The sequence below is a fragment of the Salmo salar genome, chromosome ssa13 (genome assembly GCF_905237065.1).
Source record: "Salmo salar chromosome ssa13, Ssal_v3.1, whole genome shotgun sequence".
Classification (NCBI taxonomy): Eukaryota; Metazoa; Chordata; class Actinopteri; order Salmoniformes; family Salmonidae; genus Salmo; species Salmo salar.
The window spans coordinates 7,719,560-7,737,441 of record NC_059454.1 but is presented as its reverse complement, the minus strand read 5'-3'; the positions used below and the strand labels follow the sequence as shown (position 1 = coordinate 7,737,441).

The window sequence follows — 17,882 nt, the reverse complement described above, 5'->3', positions numbered from 1 at the left end:
TCCTTCTCTTTCTCCTCTCTCCTTGCCACTCTCCGTCTTTTTCTCCTCTCTCCTTGCCACTCTCCTTCTCTTTCTTCTCTCTCCTTGACTCTCTCCTTCTCTTTCTCCTCTCTCCTTGCCTCTCTCCTTCTCCTCTCTCCTTGACTCTCTCCTTCGCTTTCTCCTCTCTCCTTGCCACTCTCCTTCTCTTTCTCCTCTCCTTGACTCTCTTTCTCCCCTTCTACCTCTTCCCCCTCTCCCTTTCCTCACTTCTCCTTCCCCCATCCTCCCCCTGTCCATCTTTCTCCTTCCCCCTGTCCATCTCTCCCCCTGTTATCTCCCCTCCACCTGTCCATCTCCCCCTCCCCTGTCCATCTCTCCCCCTGTCCATCTCTCCCCCTGTCCATCTCCCCCTCCCCCTGTCCATCTCCCCTCCCCTGTCCATCTCCCCCTCCCCCTGTCCAGTCTCTCCCTCCCCTGTCCATCTCCCCCTCCCCTGTCCATCTCCCCCTCCCCTGTCCATCTCCCCCCCTGTCCATCTCCCCCTGTCCATCTCCCCCCTCCCCTGTCCATCTCCCCCTGTCCATCTCCCCCTGTCCATCTCCCCCTGTCCATCTCCCCCTCCCCTGTCCATCTCTCCTCCCCTGTCCATCTCTCCCGCTGTTATCTCTCCCTCCCCCTGTCCATCTCCTCCCCTGTCCATCTCCCCCTCCCCCTGTCCATCTCCCCTGATCCCCCTGTCCATCTCCCCCTCCCCTGTCCATCTCCCCTCCCCCTGTCCATCTCCCCCTGTCCATCTCTCCCCCTCCCCCTGTCCATCTCTCCCTCCCCCTGTCCATCTCCCCCCTCCCCTGTCCATCTCCCCCTCCCCCTGTCCATGTCTCTCCCTCCCCCTGTCCATGTCTCCCCCTCCCCCTGTCCATCTCCCCTCCCCTGTCCATCTCCCCCTGTCCATCTCTCTCCCTCCCCCTGTCCATGTCTCTCCCTCCCCCTGTCCATGTCTCTCCCTCCCCTGTCCATCTCCCCCTCCCCCTGTCCATCTCCCCCTCCCCCTGTCCATCTCTCCCTCCCCTGTCCATCTCCCCCTCCCCCTGTCCATCTCTCCCCCTCCCCTGTCCATGTCTCTCCCTCCCCCTGTCCATCTCTCTCCCTCCCCCTGTCCATCTCTCCCTCCCCCTGTCCATGTCTCTCCCTCCCCCTGTCCATCTCCCCCTCCCCCTGTCCATCTCTCCCTCCCCCTGTCCATCTCCCCCCTCCCCTGTCCATCTCCCCCTCCCCCTGTCCATGTCTCTCCCTCCCCCTGTCCATGTCTCCCCCTCCCCCTGTCCATGTCTCTCCCTCCCCCTGTCCATCTCTCCCTCCCCCTGTCCATGTCTCTCCCTCCCCCTGTCCATGTCTCCCCCTCCCCCTGTCCATGTCTCTCCCTCCCCCTGTCCATCTCCCCCTCCCCCTGTCCATGTCTCTCCCTCCCCTGTCCATCTCCCCCTCCCCTGTCCATCTCCCCCTCCCCTGTCCATCTCCCCTCCCCCTGTCCATGTCTCTCCCTCCCCCTGTCCATCTCCCCCCTCCCCTGTCCATCTCTCCCCCTCCCCTGTCCATGTCTCTCCCTCCCCTGTCCATCTCTCCCTCCCCCTGTCCATGTCTCTCCCTCCCCCTGTCCATCTCCCCCTCCCCCTGTCCATCTCCCCCCTCCCCTGTCCATCTCCCCCTCCCCTGTCCATCTCCCCTGTCCATCTCTCCCTCCCCCTGTCCATGTCTCTCCCTCCCCCTGTCCACCTCTCCCCCCGTCCCCCCCCTATCTCCATCTCCTTCTCCACCTCTCAAATAAAATCAAAGTAAAATAAATATCAATACAACAGCAGATATGGATTCAATAACAGACGCATTACTTACGTTCACAGGTCATGTCATGTCCGTGTTGTACAGGAACACTGTATCTATGGGAACAGCTGTCACACTGTTTGCCTGTTAGGCCGTCTCCACAGTGACACTCCCCTGTCCGAGGGTCACAGCGCCCATGCTTACACTCACACTCTGAAGAGAATGGAAGACACACGAACACACACACACACACACACACACACACACACACACACACACACACACACACACACACACACACACACACACACACACACACACACACACACACACACACACACACACACACTGTCAAGCCTGGTCCACATCTTGTATATACTCCAACTTGTCTTCTTGTGTGGTTCAGTTAGTAGAGCATGTCACATGCAACGGCGGGATTGTGGGTTCGATTCCTGGGGCGCCTGGTTTTATACCATGTACTAGACATTAGGAACATCTTTCCCTGACATAGACTGACCAGGTGAAAGATATAATCCTTTATCGATAAACCTTGTTAAATACACTTCAATCAGTGTAGATGAAGGGGAGGAGACATGGTTAAAGAAGGGGATTTAAGTCTTGAGATAATTGAGACATGGATTGTGTATGTGTACCGTTCAGAGGGTGAATGGACAAGACAAAATATGTAAGTGCCTTTGAGCGGGGTATGGTAGTCGGTACCAGGCACACCGGTTTCCGTGTGTTAAGAACTGCAGCGCTGCTGGGTTTTTCACATTCGTCAGTTTCCAACAGTTTCCAGCCAACTTGACACAACTGTGGGAAGCATTGGAGTCAACGAGGGCCAGCGTCCCCGTGGAAACGCTTTCGGCACCTTGTAGACTCCATGCCCCGACGAATTGAGGCTGTTCTGAGGGAAAAAGGGGGTTCAACTCAATATTAGGAACGTGTTCTTAATATTTTGTACACTCAGTGTATACTTCTATATTATAAACCCGGGTGGTTCGAGCCCTGAATGCTGATTGGCTGACAGCCATGGTATATCAGACCGTATACCACGGGTATGACAAAACATGTATATTCACTGCTCTAATTACGTTGGTAACCAGTTTATAATAGCAATAAGGCACCTCGGGGGTTTGTGGTATATGGCCAATATACCACGGCTAAGGGCTGTATCCAGGCACTCTGCGTTGCGTCGTGCCTTAGAACAGCCTTAGCTGTGATATATTGGCCATATAACACACCCCCCGGGCCTTATTGCTTAAATATATACTTTTATACAGTACACGCTTAGCAAAAAACATGCTCTAGAACCTAAAAGGGTTATTCGGCTGTCCCCATAGGAGAACCCTTTGAGGAATCCCTTTAGGTTCCTGGTAGAACTCTTTTGGTTCCAGGTAAAAAACCCTAGTGGGTTCCATGTAAAACTGTTTATACAGAGGGTTCTATCTGGAACCAAAAAGGGTTCTATCTGGAACCAAAAAGGGTTCTCCTATGGGGACCGCCGAAGAACCCTTTTGGAACCCGTTTTTCTAAGAACGTAGTAGGTAGGTATAACTCACTCTTGCAGCCCTCAGGACTGTAGTCCCAGTACCCAGGGGCACACTGGCGACAGTTAGGTCCATTGACCCCTGGCTGGCAGGCACACGAACCGTTCCTGGGGTCACACGGTTGGACCAGGGCCGCAGCCGCGTCACAGTCACAACGACGACACCCGGAGCACGACTCGTAGCCAAACGCACCGTCCTGAAACACGACACATTATTGACACAGCTAGGTAATGAAGATATCATAACTAACAATGATAATAAGCTTTCCAGAGACAAGCAATCAGGATCAACGATATATTCAGGTTTATATAAGTTGGTTAAGAGTTAGTCTCTGCCAATATTTGTTTGGTTCTGGGTTCCCGAGATGAGTTAAGAGGAATTATTGTCATAACACACATGAATATGAATAAGGGAAATAAACTGAGGACGAACCTCACAGCAGTTACAGTGGGGTCCGGTCACACCAGGTTTACACTGGCACTGTCCTGTGTGAGGGTCACATGACGCCGTGCCACATGGGGAGCAGTTGCATCCTGGGTAAATAAGACAGGGGTTATTACGTATTCACTTCAGCAACAGGAAGTCATGTACAGACAGATGTGGAATCACTAAACAGTGCAAACAGCTACACAGTACACACTTCTCACAGAGAAGCAGATCCACAATAGAAGTTAAGAGGATAGGACCTTGTGAAAACAAAACTAGTCTTTGAGACTTCCTGAATTAAAGAGACAGACATTTAGTGCAGAGGGGAGAGGCGTTGTAAACTGGGATTAGCCTAGAGTGTGTGTGTGTGTGTGGGTGAGTGTGTCTGTGTGTGCGTTGTCAAGATCAGGCCTTTTGATCTTACTGGTGCAGTTCTTGGCAGTGATGGCGTCACCGTGGAAACCAGGGGCACAGATTTCGCAGTGCGCCCCAGCGGTGTTGTGCATGCAGCTGTGACACTCGCCCGTCAGCCCGTCACAGTCGCTGAACAGCATGTTGGGGTCCGTGTTGTCATGGCAATGGCAGGGCTGGCACGTGCTGCCAATCACCATGGGGTTGCCGTAGAAACCGGGAGCACACCTGGGAGAGGGAGGAGACAGGAGAAAGGAGGAGGAGACAGAAATGGGTACAAGAGTATTTGTAACGGTTTAAAAATGATTTCAGTCAATTAAAAAAAGAAAAAACAGCATTCTTCTTCCTAAAACTGCTCTCTTCACTTCCAGTTTAATTTGTGGACTCACGGCAACACGTCACATATCACAGCCGTGTCACAATAATATAACTGTATAATATATGGCATTTATCAACATTCTATGTAGTACTGACCTTGCACACTTGGGCCCAGCATAGCCAGGCATACAGAGACACACCATCCTGTTGGGTTTCTCTACACAGCCCACTGCAAAACTACACAAGAGAGAGATTACATTGAAGTCGGAAGTTGTAGTCAGGAAAACCAAAAAAACAAATGTACAGTTTCTACAATATTTGAAAGTTGAGCAAACGAAGGGGATAAATGAGGAATGAGGAGAGAAAAAAGGAGAGAGGTTACTAACTTGTTGGAGGCCACTTGTAGAGGACAGGGACAGGTGTCACAGGACTGGGCCTGTCCATCCAGAGAGTTGTTACCAAGGAAACCACCGAGACACTTTTCACAGTGGTCTCCAGCCCTGTTGTGTTGACAGTTCTAAGAGAAACAACAACAACAACAACAACAACAAGATGATAAAGGGTAAAGAATCGTTGTCACGACCTGGCCATAGAGAGGGTTTTGTTCTCTATTTTGGTTAGGCCAGGGTGTGACTGGGGTGGGCGTTCTATATTCCTTTTTCTATGTTTTTGTATTTCTTTGTTTTGGGCCGAGTATGGTTCCTAATCAGAGGTAGCTGTCTATCGTTGTCTCTGATTAGGAATCATACTTAGGCAGCCTTTTCCCCCACCTGTACTTTGTGGGATCTTGTGTTTGTGTAGCTGCCTGTGAGCAGCCCAGAACGTCACGCTTTGTTTTCATCGGTATTGTTTTGGTGAGTTTGATATTTATTAAACATGTGGAACTCTAAGTACGCTGCGCCTTGGTCTACTCCTTCAGATGAACGTGACAATCGTAGACATTAAGGTCGGGGCACCACACCCTCATAGGGTCATTCCCCCCCCCTCCTTAATTAAATCACAAATCGATGTTTAGCAGTTGAATGTAGACACAAGTATAATACCTTTTTCTGTATTACAATTTCTCTGAAATATTTTATTAAGATATGCAAATGAGGTAAATCCATTTTTTTTTCGGGACACTGGATGAAGTCAGACTAAATATTTTGGTTTTATTTTGTTAAGACACTCCAGGATCGGACATGTCCAGAGCACATTGTGGACAAATCCTTTTTTCATTTTTATAATCTGTAAAATACAAAATACATTTATGTAAAATGCATTTTTGGGTGAATTATTATTATTATATAAAAAAAAAAATGTAATCTAGAATAATATTTGTACAATATATCAAAAATTGCCTCTGGTCAAGTCTGGTGAATATATCTATATATATATATCTATATCTATATATATATATCTAAGGATAAACACACCAACTATGATGAATGCAGATGCTTCTGAAGCTCAGGAAAATGAGTTGGCGTGTGGGAGGAGTCTGACTTTCAGGAAATGGCAGTTGAAGACAAGTACATATAAATTAGACTACCAAACACCATCTCTTCAAAGTAAGTTACTAAATATACACTACATAGACTGACCAGGTGAATCCAGGTAAAAGCTATGATCCTTTATTGATGTCACCTGTTAAATCCACTTCAATCAGTGTAGATGAAGGGGGAGGAGACAGGTTAAAGAAGGGGTTTTGAAATGCCTTTGAAAGGGGTTATGGTAGTAGGTGCCAGGCGAACCGGTTTGTGTCAAGAACTGCAATGCTGCTGAGGTTTTTCACACTCAACAGTTCCCCGTATGTATCAAGAATGGTCCACCACCCAAAGGACATCCAGTCAACTTGACACAACTGTGGGAAGCATTGGAGTCAAACATGGGCCAGCATCCCTGTGGAACGCTCTCAACACCTTGTAGAGTCCATGCCTCAACGAATTGAGGCTGTTCTGAGGGCAAAACGGGGTACAACGCAATGTTAGGAAGGTGTTCCTAATGTTTTGTCCACTCAGGTAATGTCCAATGTGTAACATGCTCTATGAAATGAGCTTTAAAATGATGTGTAATTTAATGCAGTGAGCTTTAAAACGATTAATGTGTCCATTTTAAAGTGGTTAAAATGTTGATGCTGTACATTTATCAAGTTTTTGATATGTTTATGTTTACTTTTTGAAAATATGAACGAACCAAATACCAACAAATCTCAAAATTGACAGGTAGATGCAAAAATGTCCTTTTCAGCCTGTGGTGCCTGGCCTTAAAATGCTAAGCTTTTTTTTTTGGGGGGGGGGGGGGTAATAAATACATCAATGATTACTTGAGTGATAAAATTGGGTGCAGTCTTTCAGATGGCATGTTAAAGGGTTGTCCTGACTCTCTGTGGTCACTAAAGATCCCATGGTTCTTATCATAAGAGTAGGGGTGTTAACCCTGGTCTCCTGGCTAAATTCCCAATCTGGCCCTCAAACCATCATGGTCACCTAATAATCCCCAGTTTCCAATTGGCTCATTCACTCCTCTCCCCTGTAACTATTCCCCAGGTTGTTGCTGCAAATGAGAATGTGTTCTCAGTCAACTTACCTGGTAAAATAAGGGTTCAATACATTTTTGATGTTTCAAGCAGTAGTTAAATCACGTTGTATTTAGCAGTAATTACATGTAGTTGTATTTAGTAGTAGTTAAATGTAGTTGTATTTAGTAGTAGTTAAATCACGTTGTATTTAGCAGTAATTACATGTAGTTGTATTTAGTAGTAGTTAAATGTAGTTGTATTTAGTAGTAGTTAAATCACGTTGTATTTAGCAGTAATTACATGTAGTTGTATTTAGTAGTAGTTAAATGTAGTTGTATTTAGCAGTAATTACATGTAGTTGTATTTAGCAGTAGTTAAATGTCATTTTATTTAGCAGTAGTTACATGTAGTTGTATTTAGTAGTAGTTAAATGTCATTTTATTTAGCAGTAGTTGCATGTAGTTGTATTTAGTAGTAGTTAAATGTCGTTGTATTTAGCAGTAATTACATGTAGTTGTATTTAGCAGTAGTTAAATGTAGTTGTATTTAGTAGTAGTTACATGTTGTTGTATTTAGCAGTAATTACATGTAGTTGTATTTAGCAGTAGTTAAATGTAGTTGTATTTAGTAGTAGTTAAACGTCGTTGTATTTAGCAGTAATTACATGTAGTTGTATTTAGTAGTAGTTAAATGTCATTTTATTTAGCAGTAGTTACATGTAGTTGTATTTAGTAGTAGTTAAATGTCGTTGTATTTAGCAGTAGTTACATGTAGTTGTATTTAGTAGTAGTTAAATGTCGTTGTATTTAGCAGTAATTACATGTAGTTGTATTTAGCAGTAGTTAAATGTAGTTGTATTTAGTAGTAGTTAAATGTCGTTGTATTTAGCAGTAATTACATGTAGTTGTATTTAGTAGTAGTTAAATGTCATTTTATTTAGCAGTAGTTACATGTAGTTGTATTTAGTAGTAGTTAAATGTCGTTGTATTTAGCAGTAGTTACATGTAGTTGTATTTAGTAGTAGTTAAATGTTGTTGTATTTAGCAGTAATTACATGTAGTTGTATTTAGCAGTAGTTAAATGTAGTTGTATTTAGTAGTAGTTACATGTAGTTGTATTTAGCAGTAATTACATGTAGTTGTATTTAGCAGTAGTTAAATGTAGTTGTATTTAGCAGTAGTTAAATGTTGTTGTATTTAGCAGTAATTACATGTAGTTGTATTTAGCAGTAGTTAAATGTACTTGTATTTAGTAGTAGTTAAATGTAGTAGCATTTAGCAGTAGTTAAATGTAGCAGTAGTCAAAACATTTACTCTACTTGGTCCCACTGATGTTAATGATGCTGTAAACTCTACCATCAGCGTTATTTCATCGAGGAAGTATAAATTCAAAAAGACACCCACCCTTTGAGGTGAGGCTATTGTGTTATAGTGCTGACTATAATTCAGCTGGAAAGACAAAACATTGATGTCATATAAAAATTCCTTGCAAAGAGAGGAGAGTGTGCATCTTCCAATTTGATACAGCTTCCTGATCCACCCAGGAACAACCTATCATTTACGTGTGTGTGTGTGTGTGTGTGTGTGTGTGTGTGTGTGTGTGTGTGTGTGTGTGTGTGTGTGTGTGTGTGTGTGTGTGTGTGTGTGTGTGTGTTTGCAGCACTCACCTCACAGACTCCAGACCCGTCCAGACACTGGTCAGAGTGGCCATTACAGTTGCAGGGAACACACTTCCCCAGGAACAGACCCTTAGTGTCTCTGTAGTACCCTGGAGCACATTGCTGGAGAGGAGGAAAAAGGAGGAGAGAGGAGGAGGAGGAGAGGGAGAGAGAGAGAGAGAGAGAGAGAGGAGGAGGAGGAGGAGAGAGGGAGAGAGAGGAGGAGAGAGAGGAGGAGGAGAGAGAGAGAGAGAGAAGAGGAGAAGAGCGAGAGAGAGAGAAGGAGGAGGAGAGAGAGGAGGAGAGTGAGAGAGAGAGGAGGGGAGAGAGAGAGAGAGAGAGAGAGAGAGAGAGAGAGAGAGAGAGAGAGAGAGAGAGAGAGAGAGAGAGAGAGAGAGAGAGAAGAGGAGCGAGAGAGAGAGAGGAGGAGGAGGAGAGAGAGAAGATGAGGATGATGGAGAGAGGAAGAGGAGAGAGAGAGAAGATGAGGATGATGGAGAGAGAGGAAGAGGAGAGAGAGAGAGGAGGAGAGAGAGAAGATGAGGATGATGGAGAGAGGAAGAGGAGGATAGAGAGAGAGGAAGAGGAGGAGAGAGAGAGAGGAGGAGAGAGAGAGAGAGAGAAGATGAGGATGATGGAGAGAGAGGAAGATGAGGAGAGAGAGAGAGAAAGAGGAGGTGAGAGAGAGAAGGAGAGAGAGAGAAGAGGATAGAGAGAGGAGGAAGAGGAGGAGAGTGGGAGAGAGAGGAGGAGGAGAGAGAGGAGGAGGAGGAGCGAGAGAGAGAGAGAGAGAAGAGGAGCGAGAAGTGGAAGAGAGAGAAGAGGAGGAGGAGCGAGAGAGGAAGAGAGAGAGAGAGAAGAGGAGCGAGAGAGAGAGAGAGAGAGGAGGAGAGAGAGAAGATGAGGATGATGGAGAGAGAGGAAGAGGAGAGAGAGAGAGAAGATGAGGATGATGGAGAGAGAGGAATAGGAGGAGAGAGAGAGAGAGAGAGAGAGAGAGAGAGAGAGAGATTCAGACTTGATTCCTATCTGTATGAACTTATTTATGGACATATACTTCCTGCTTATTCACACCTAATTATATAGGATGACTGTATCTACATAAATAGATCCACACATTGTAGGCAGGTAGAGGTTAAGAGCTTTGGTTCGAATTCTGAGCCAGCAAGCTGGTAACATCGGCAGTTTCTGTTGTATAACTGACTAGGTATCCCCCCTTTCTGTTATATAACTGACTTGGTATCCCCCCTTTCTGTTGTACAACTGACTAGGTATCCCCCCTTTCTGTTGTACAACTGACTAGGTATCCCCCCTTTCTGTTGTACAACTGACTAGGTATCCCCCCTTTCTGTTGTACAACTGACTAGGTATCCCCCCTTTCTGTTGTACAACTGACTAGGTATCCCCCCTTTCCTTTTCTGTTGAACAACTGACTAGGTATCCCCCTTTCCCTTTCTGTTGTATAACTGACTAGGTATCCCCCCCTTTCCCTTTCTGTTGTACAACTGACTAGGTATCCCCCCTTTCTGTTGTACAACTGACTAGGTATCCCCCCTTTCTGTTGTACAACTGACTAGGTATCCCCCTTTCTGTTGTATAACTGACTAGGTATCCCCCCTTTCTGTTGTACAACTGACTAGGTATCCCCCCTTTCTGTTGTATAACTGACTAGGTATCCCCCTTTCTGTTGTACAACTGACTAGGTATCCCCCTTTCTGTTGTATAACTGACTAGGTATCCCCCTTTCTGTTGTACAACTGACAAGGAATCCCCCCTTTCTGTTGTACAACTGACTAGGTATCCCCCCTTTCTGTTGTATAACTGACTAGGTATCCCCCCTTTCCCTTTCTGTTGTACAACTGACTAGGTATCCCCCTTTCTGTTATACAACTGACTAGGTATCCCCCCTTTCTGTTGTATAACTGACTAGGTATCCCCCTTTCTGTTGTATAACTGACTAGGTATCCCCCTTTCTGTTGTACAACTGACTAGGAATCCCCCCTTTCTGTTGTACAACTGACTAGGTATCCCCCCTTTCTGTTGTACAACTGACTAGGTATCCTCCCTTTCTGTTGTATACCTGACTAGGTATCCCCCTTTCTGTTGTACAACTGACTAGGTATCCCCCCTTTCTGTTGTATAACTGACTAGGTATCCCCCCTTTCTGTTGTACAACTGACTAGGTATTTCCACTTTCTGTTGTACAACTGACTAGGTATCCTCCCTTTCTGTTGTACAACTGACTAGGTATCCCCCTTTCTGTTGTACAACTGACTAGGTATCCCCCTTTCTGTTGTACAACTGACTAGGTATCCTCCCTTAATGTTGTACAACTGACTAGGTATCCCCCCTTTCTGTTGTATAATTGACTAGGTATCCCCCCTTTCTGTTGTACAACTGACTAGGTATCCCCCCTTTCTGTTGTATAACTGACTAGGTATCCCCCCTTTCCCTTTCTGTTGTACAACTGACTAGGTATCCCCTCTTTCTGTTCTACAACTGACTAGGTATCCCCCTTTCTGTTGTACAACTGACTAGGTATCCCCCTTTCTGTTGTACAACTGACTAGGTATCCCCCTTTCTGTTGTATAACTGACTAGGTATCCCCCTTTCTGTTGTACAACTGACTAGGAATCCCCCCTTTCTGTTGTAAAACTGACTAGGTATCCCCCCTTTCTGTTGTACAACTGACTAGGTATCCCCCCTTTCTGTTGTATAACTGACTAGGTATCCCCCCTTTCCCTTTCTGTTGTACAGCTGACTAGGTATCCCCCCTTTCCCTTTCTGTTGTTCAACTGACTAGCTATCCCCCACTTTCTGTTGTACAACTGACTAGGTATCCCCCTTTCTGTTGTACAACTGACTAGGTATCCTCCCTTTCTGTTGTACAACTGACTAGGTATCCTCCCTTTCTGTTGTACAACTGACTAGGTATCCCCCTTTCTGTTGTACAACTGACTAGGTATCCCCCCTTTCCCTTTCTGTTGTACAACTGACTAGGTATCCCCCTTTCTGTTGTACAACTGACTAGTTATCCTCCCTTTCTGTTGTACAACTGACTAGGTATCCCCCTTTCTGTTGTACAACTTACTAGGTATTTCCCCTTTCTGTTGTACAACTGACTAGGTATCCTCCCTTTCTGTTGTACAACTGACTAGGTATCCCCCTTTCTGTTGTACAACTGACTAGGTATCCCCCCTTTCCCTTAATGTTGTACAACTGACTAGGTATCCCCCCTTTCTGTTGTATAATTGACTAGGTATCCCCCCTTTCTGTTGTACAACTGACTAGGTATCCCCCTTTCTGTTGTATAACTGACTAGGTATCCCACCTTTCCCTTTCTGTTGTATAACTGACTAGGTATCCCCCCTTTCTGTTGTACAACTGACTAGGTATCCTCCTTTCTGTTGTACAACTGACTAGGTATCCCCCCTTTCCCTTTCTGTTGTATAACTGACTAGGTATCCCCCTTTCTGTTGTACAACTGACTAGGTATCCCCCCTTTCTGTTGTACAACTGACTAGGTATCCCCCCTTTCTGTTGTACAACTGACTAGGTATCCCCCTTTCTGTTGTATAACTGACTAGGTATCCCCCCTTTCTGTTGTACAACTGACTAGGTATCACCCCCTTTCTGTTGTACAACTGACTAGGTATCCCCCTTTCTGTTGTACAACTGACTAGGTATCCCCCCTTTCTGTTATATAACTGACTAGGTATCCCCCCTTTCTGTTGTATAACTGACTAGGTATCCCCCCTTTCTGTTGTATAACTGACTAGGTATCCCCCCTTTCTGTTGTATAACTGACTAGGTATCCCCCTTTCTTTTGTACAACTGACTAGGTATCCCCCCTTTCTGTTGTACAACTGACTAGGTATCCCCCCTTTCTGTTGTACAACTGACTAGGTATCCCCCCTTTCCCTTTCTGTTGAACAACTGACTAGGTATCCCCCTTTCTGTTGTACAACTGACTAGGTATCCCCCATTTCTGTTGTACAACTGACTAGGTATCCCCCCTTTCTGTTGTACAACTGACTAGGTATCCCCCCTTTCCCTTTCTGTTGTACAACTGACTAGGTATCCCCCCTTTCCCTTTCTGTTCTACAACTGACTAGGTATCCCCCTTACTGTTGTACAACTGACTAGGTATACCCCCTTTGCTTTGTACAACTGACTAGGTATCCCCCCTTTCTGTTGTACAACTGACTAGGTATCCCCCCTTTCTGTTGTACAACTGACTAGGTATCCCCCCTTTCTGTTGTTCAACTGTCTATGTATCCCCCCTTTCTGTTGTACAACTGACTAGGTATCCCCCCTTTCCCTTTCTGTTGTATAACTGACTAGGTATCCCCCCTTTCCCTTTCTGTTGTACAACTGACTAGGTATCCCCCCTTTCTGTTGTACAACTGACTAGGTATCCCCCCTTTCCCTTTCTGTTGTATAACTGACTAGGTATCCCCCTTTCTGTTGTACAACTGACTAGGTATCCCCCCTTTCTGTTGTACAACTGACTAGGTATCCCCCCTTTCTGTTGTATAACTGACTAGGTATCCCCCTTTCCCTTTCTGTTGTACAACTGACTAGGTATCCCCCCTTTGTGTTGTACAACTGACTAGGTATCCCCCTTTCTGTTGTACAACTGACTAGGTATCCCCCCTTTCTGTTGTATAACTGACTAGGTATCCCCCCTTTTTGTTGTATAACTGACTAGGTATCCCCCCTTTCCCTTTCTGTTGTATAACTGACTAGGTATCCCCCTTTCTGTTGTATAACTGACTAGGTATCCCCCTTTCCTCAGTAATAACACCAACCTGACAGGAGTCTCCCTGGTAGTTCGCAGGACAGAGGCAGAGCTCTACGTTGTTGGCATGTTGCCCCGTGGGCAGGGTCTGTGCTCCCTCCAGCACGACCCCGCGTAGCGACACAGTGTGGGCAGACTGGGAGTGGAGAGCTCTGATCTGGAGAGACTCTAAACCCACCAGAACCATCATCAGTTCCTCTCTAGACACCACGTTACCCGTCTGGGCGTGGCGGAAACTTCCCTGGGGGTAGAGAGAGAGAGAGAGATAGAGAGAGAGAGACGGGGGTGAGAGAGAGACGGGGGTGAGAGAGAGACGGGGTGAGAGAGAGACGGGGGTGAGAGAGAGACGGGGGTGAGAGAGAGACGGGGGTGAGAGAGAGAGAGAGACGGGGGTGAGAGAGAGAGAGACGGGGGTGAGAGAGAGAGAGAGACGGGGTGAGAGAGAGAGAGACGGGGTGAGAGAGAGAGAGAGAGACGGGGAGAGAGAGAGAGAGACGGGGTGAGAGAGAGACGGAGAGAGAGAGAGTGAGAGAGAGAGAGACGGGGGTGAGAGAGAGAGAGACGGGGGTGAGAGAGAGAGAGAGAGAGAGAGAGACGGGGGTGAGAGAGAGAGAGAGACGGGGGTGAGAGAGAGAGACGGGGGTGAGAGAGAGAGAGACAGGTTGGAGAGCAGGCATGGGTATTGTGATGTCACGATGGTGTCATAATGTAGGTCAGTGTCCTACCTCCACCATGTGGACTATCCCCAGGAGGTCAGTGTCCTACCTCCATCATGTGGATTATCCCCACGAGGTCAGGTCAGTGTCCTACCTCCAACATGTGGACTATCTCCAGGAGGTCAGTGTCCTACCTCCACCATGTGGACTATCCCCAGGAGGTCAGGTCAGTGTCCTACCTCCAGCATGTGGACTATCTCCAGGAGGTCAGTGTCCTACCTCCACCATGTGGACTATCCCCAGGAGGCCAGTGTCCTACCTCCAGCGTGTGGACTATCCCCAGGAGTCCAGGTCAGTGTCTTACCTCCACCATGTGGACTATCTCCAGGAGGCCAGTGTCCTACCTCCACCATGTGGACTATCTCCAGGTGGTCAGTGTCCTATCTCCAGCATGTGGACTATCCCCAGGAGGTTAGTGTCCAACCTCCACCATGTGGACTATCCCCAGGAGGCCAGTGTCCTACCTCCAGCATGTGGACTATCTCCAGGAGGTCAGTGTCCTACCTCCACCATGTGGACTATCCCCAGGTGGTCAGTGTCCTACCTCCAGCATGTGGACTATCTCCAGGAGGTCAGTGTCCTACCTCCAGTGTGTGGACTATCCCCAGGAGGCCAGTGTCCTACCTCCAGCATGTGGACTATTTCCAGGAGGTCAGTGTCCTACCTCCAGCATGTGGACTATCTTCAGGTGGTCAGGTCAGTGTCCTACCTCCACCATGTGGATCTCCAGGAGGTCAGTGTCCTACCTCCACCATGTGGACTATCCCCAGGAGGCCATGTCAGTGTTCTACCTCCACCATGTGGACTATCCCCAGGAGGTCAGGTCAGTGTCCTACCTCCACCATGTGGACTATCCCCAGGAGGTCAGGTCAGTGTCCTACCTCCACCATGTGGACTATCCCCAGGAGGTCAGGTCAGTGTCCTACCTCCACCATGTGGACTATCTCCAGGAGGTCAGGTCTGTGTCCTACCTCCATCATGTGGACTATCTCCAGGAGGTCAGTCTCCTACCTCCATCATGTGGACTATCTCCAGGAGGTCAGGTCAGTGTCCTACCTCCAGCATGTGGACTATCTCCAGGAGGTCAGGTCAGTGTCCTACCTCCAGCATGTGGACTATCTCCAGGAGGTCAGTGTCCTACCTCCAGCGTGTGGACTATTTCCAGGAGGCCATGTCAGTGTCCTACCTCCACCATGTGGACTACCTCCAGGAGGTCAGGTCAGTGTCCTACCTCCAGCATGTGGACTATCCCCAGGTGTGGTTCTTCAGGTGAAGAATATTCTCTCTCAATGAACACCAGGGTCATCTGGTTACCCTGTAGACACACAGACATATCTTTTAACAGCACAGATACACTAGCCAACCTTCAGTTCCCTGCTCTTCTGGCTTCTTGACACAGACATAACCTTTTTACTCTTTACTAATAGCTAGTTTATGTCAAGTAAGGCAAACACATCATTTCTTCCATAGACATCAAAGGATACTAAGCACCAGGGTTAAATGTAGAAAGTACATCTGGGCAATGTGTTTAGATGTAAAGCCATGGTACACTGCGGTGGGTTGTTTACCTTGAGAATGATGTCAGGTCGAGAGGCCTCAGTGGGTAGAGAAAGAACATCTCCTCTCATAGTCTGAGTGTGGAGACGATACCGCAGATAGCCTCCATAAGACGATACCTAGACAGAGATGAAGAGAGAGGGGGGAGAGGGAGGGAGGGATGGAGAGAGAGAGAGGGGTGGAGAGAGAGAGAGAGAGAGAGGAGAGAGAGGGAGGGAGAGAGGGGGATGAGAGAGAGAGAATGAAGCAGACAGACAGACAGACAGACAGACAGACAGACAGACAGACAGACAGACAGACAGACAGACAGACAGACAGACAGACAGACAGACAGACAGACAGACAGACAGACAGACAGACAGACAGACAGACAGACAGACAGAAACAGACTTGTGGTCAGACAATAAATCCTAGAGGAAGATAACTAAGTATGTTCAAAGAGAGAGATAAAAATCTCACATTAAAGGTGTTATATTCTAGACAAAACAACCATCATTATCTCTATAACCGCTGGCTGTCTACACATCTCTTTATTGTGTGTGTGTGTGTGTGTGTGTGTGTGTGTGTGTGTACTATATGTAGCCCGTAGCACTAGTGTAATCTGATGTAGACTTCTCTTGCCCCACCAACCCTCTCCCTCTCCTTGGCATGGTGAACACAGTACCTCTATGAGGGCCCTCTGGCTAAATGACACCTAGTGAAGCATTCATTCCACCCACCCACAGGCCCCGCCAGCTCCCGCCTGCACAAGGGCCAAGCTATTGTTGTGTTTAAGCCTCTTCCTCCCTCGTCTTTGTCTTGTCGACTACAGGTGTTCCTCCATTTTAACTCTTGGACCCACTGCGAGTCTTTGTGACCCTGGAATCATTGCAATGTATGTTACTATGCGTAAAATATATTTTCTATTACTATTTACAGACTCCCGATTGGCGCAGTGGACTAAGGCACTGCGTCTCAGTGCTTGAGGCGTCACCTACAGACACCCAGGTTCGAATCCAGGCTGTATCACAACCGGCTGTGATTGGGTGTCCCGTAAGGTGGCGCACAATTGGCCCAGTGTCGTCCTGGTTTGGCCGGGGGTAGGCTGTCTTTGTAAATAAGAATTTGTTCTTAACTGACTTGCCTAGTTAAATAAAGGTTAAATAAAAATAAAAATACATAAGGATTGTGTGTCTAAGACTTTGGGGACAATAAAGTGTATTGTATGGTGTGGTATCTTGTCCGTACTTTGTCTCCCAGGTACGTTCTAGGAGCGTGCCAGAGGAGGTCTTGGTAGACATCAGGTACATCACTAAGGTCCGCTTCCACCAAGTCCTGATCAGGATATACTGTCACAGGAACTTCCTGTCTGTCTGCTCCCAGCAACACCCAGTCCATCATATCCATCACCTGGAGGTTATTACAATGCACAGGGTATATCAACATAATATTTATACAGCGTCACAGGAACTTCCTGTCTGTCTGCTCCTAACAGCACCCGGCCCATCACCTATAACAAAACATAACACTTCCTGTCCGTCTGCTCCCTATAAAATACATTGAATTCAATGATATATAGAATAAGTAGCCTACTCCTGTCTATACAGAAGAAAAATTATAAAAAAAATAAATAAGTTACTACACCAAAAATGCCTGATTTGGACACGGATCATTATTAGTTTCTATAAGATAGATTGTTTTAAATGCGCTGCCCGCAATTTGGGCAGCGAATACAGTGCCTTCGGAAAGTATTCAAACCCCTTGACTTTTTCCACATTTTGTTACGTTACAGCCTTATTCTAAATTTGATTTAAAAAATTGCTAAAATCCTCAGCAATCTACACACAATACCTCATAATGACAAAGCAAAATCAGGTTTTTAGACATTTTTGCCCCCCAAAAATTTTTACATTTTTTTTCATACCTTATTTACATAAGTATTCAGACCCTTTCCTATGAGACTCAAAATTGAGCTCAAGTGCATCCTGTTTCCATTGATCATCCTTGAGTTGTTTCTACAACTTGTTTAGAGTCCACCTTTGGTAAATTCAATTGATTGGACATGATTTGGAAAGGCACACACCTGTCTATATAAGGTCCCACAGTTGACAGTGCATGTCAGAGCAAAAACCAAGCAATGAGGTCGATGGAATTTTTCGTAGAGCTCCAA

General features: G+C 46.5%; 1 protein-coding gene across 2 annotated transcripts in view; it reads right to left on the bottom strand.

The window, feature by feature from the left end:
• Positions 1–17,882, bottom strand: part of lama5 (laminin, alpha 5) — a 240,070-nt gene that overhangs the window by 51,903 nt on the left and 170,285 nt on the right. For both annotated transcript variants that reach the window (XM_045692859.1, XM_045692860.1), the window contains exons 38-48: positions 16,961–17,122; positions 15,745–15,852; positions 15,408–15,491; positions 13,471–13,701; positions 8,669–8,782; positions 4,892–5,022; positions 4,662–4,742; positions 4,201–4,415; positions 3,783–3,883; positions 3,363–3,546; positions 1,873–2,013 (exon numbers count right to left, since the gene is read on the bottom strand). In XM_045692859.1, the coding sequence (XP_045548815.1) occupies positions 1,873–2,013; positions 3,363–3,546; positions 3,783–3,883; positions 4,201–4,415; positions 4,662–4,742; positions 4,892–5,022; positions 8,669–8,782; positions 13,471–13,701; positions 15,408–15,491; positions 15,745–15,852; positions 16,961–17,122 (1,552 nt within the window). The remainder of the gene's footprint in view (positions 1–1,872; positions 2,014–3,362; positions 3,547–3,782; positions 3,884–4,200; positions 4,416–4,661; positions 4,743–4,891; positions 5,023–8,668; positions 8,783–13,470; positions 13,702–15,407; positions 15,492–15,744; positions 15,853–16,960; positions 17,123–17,882) is intronic.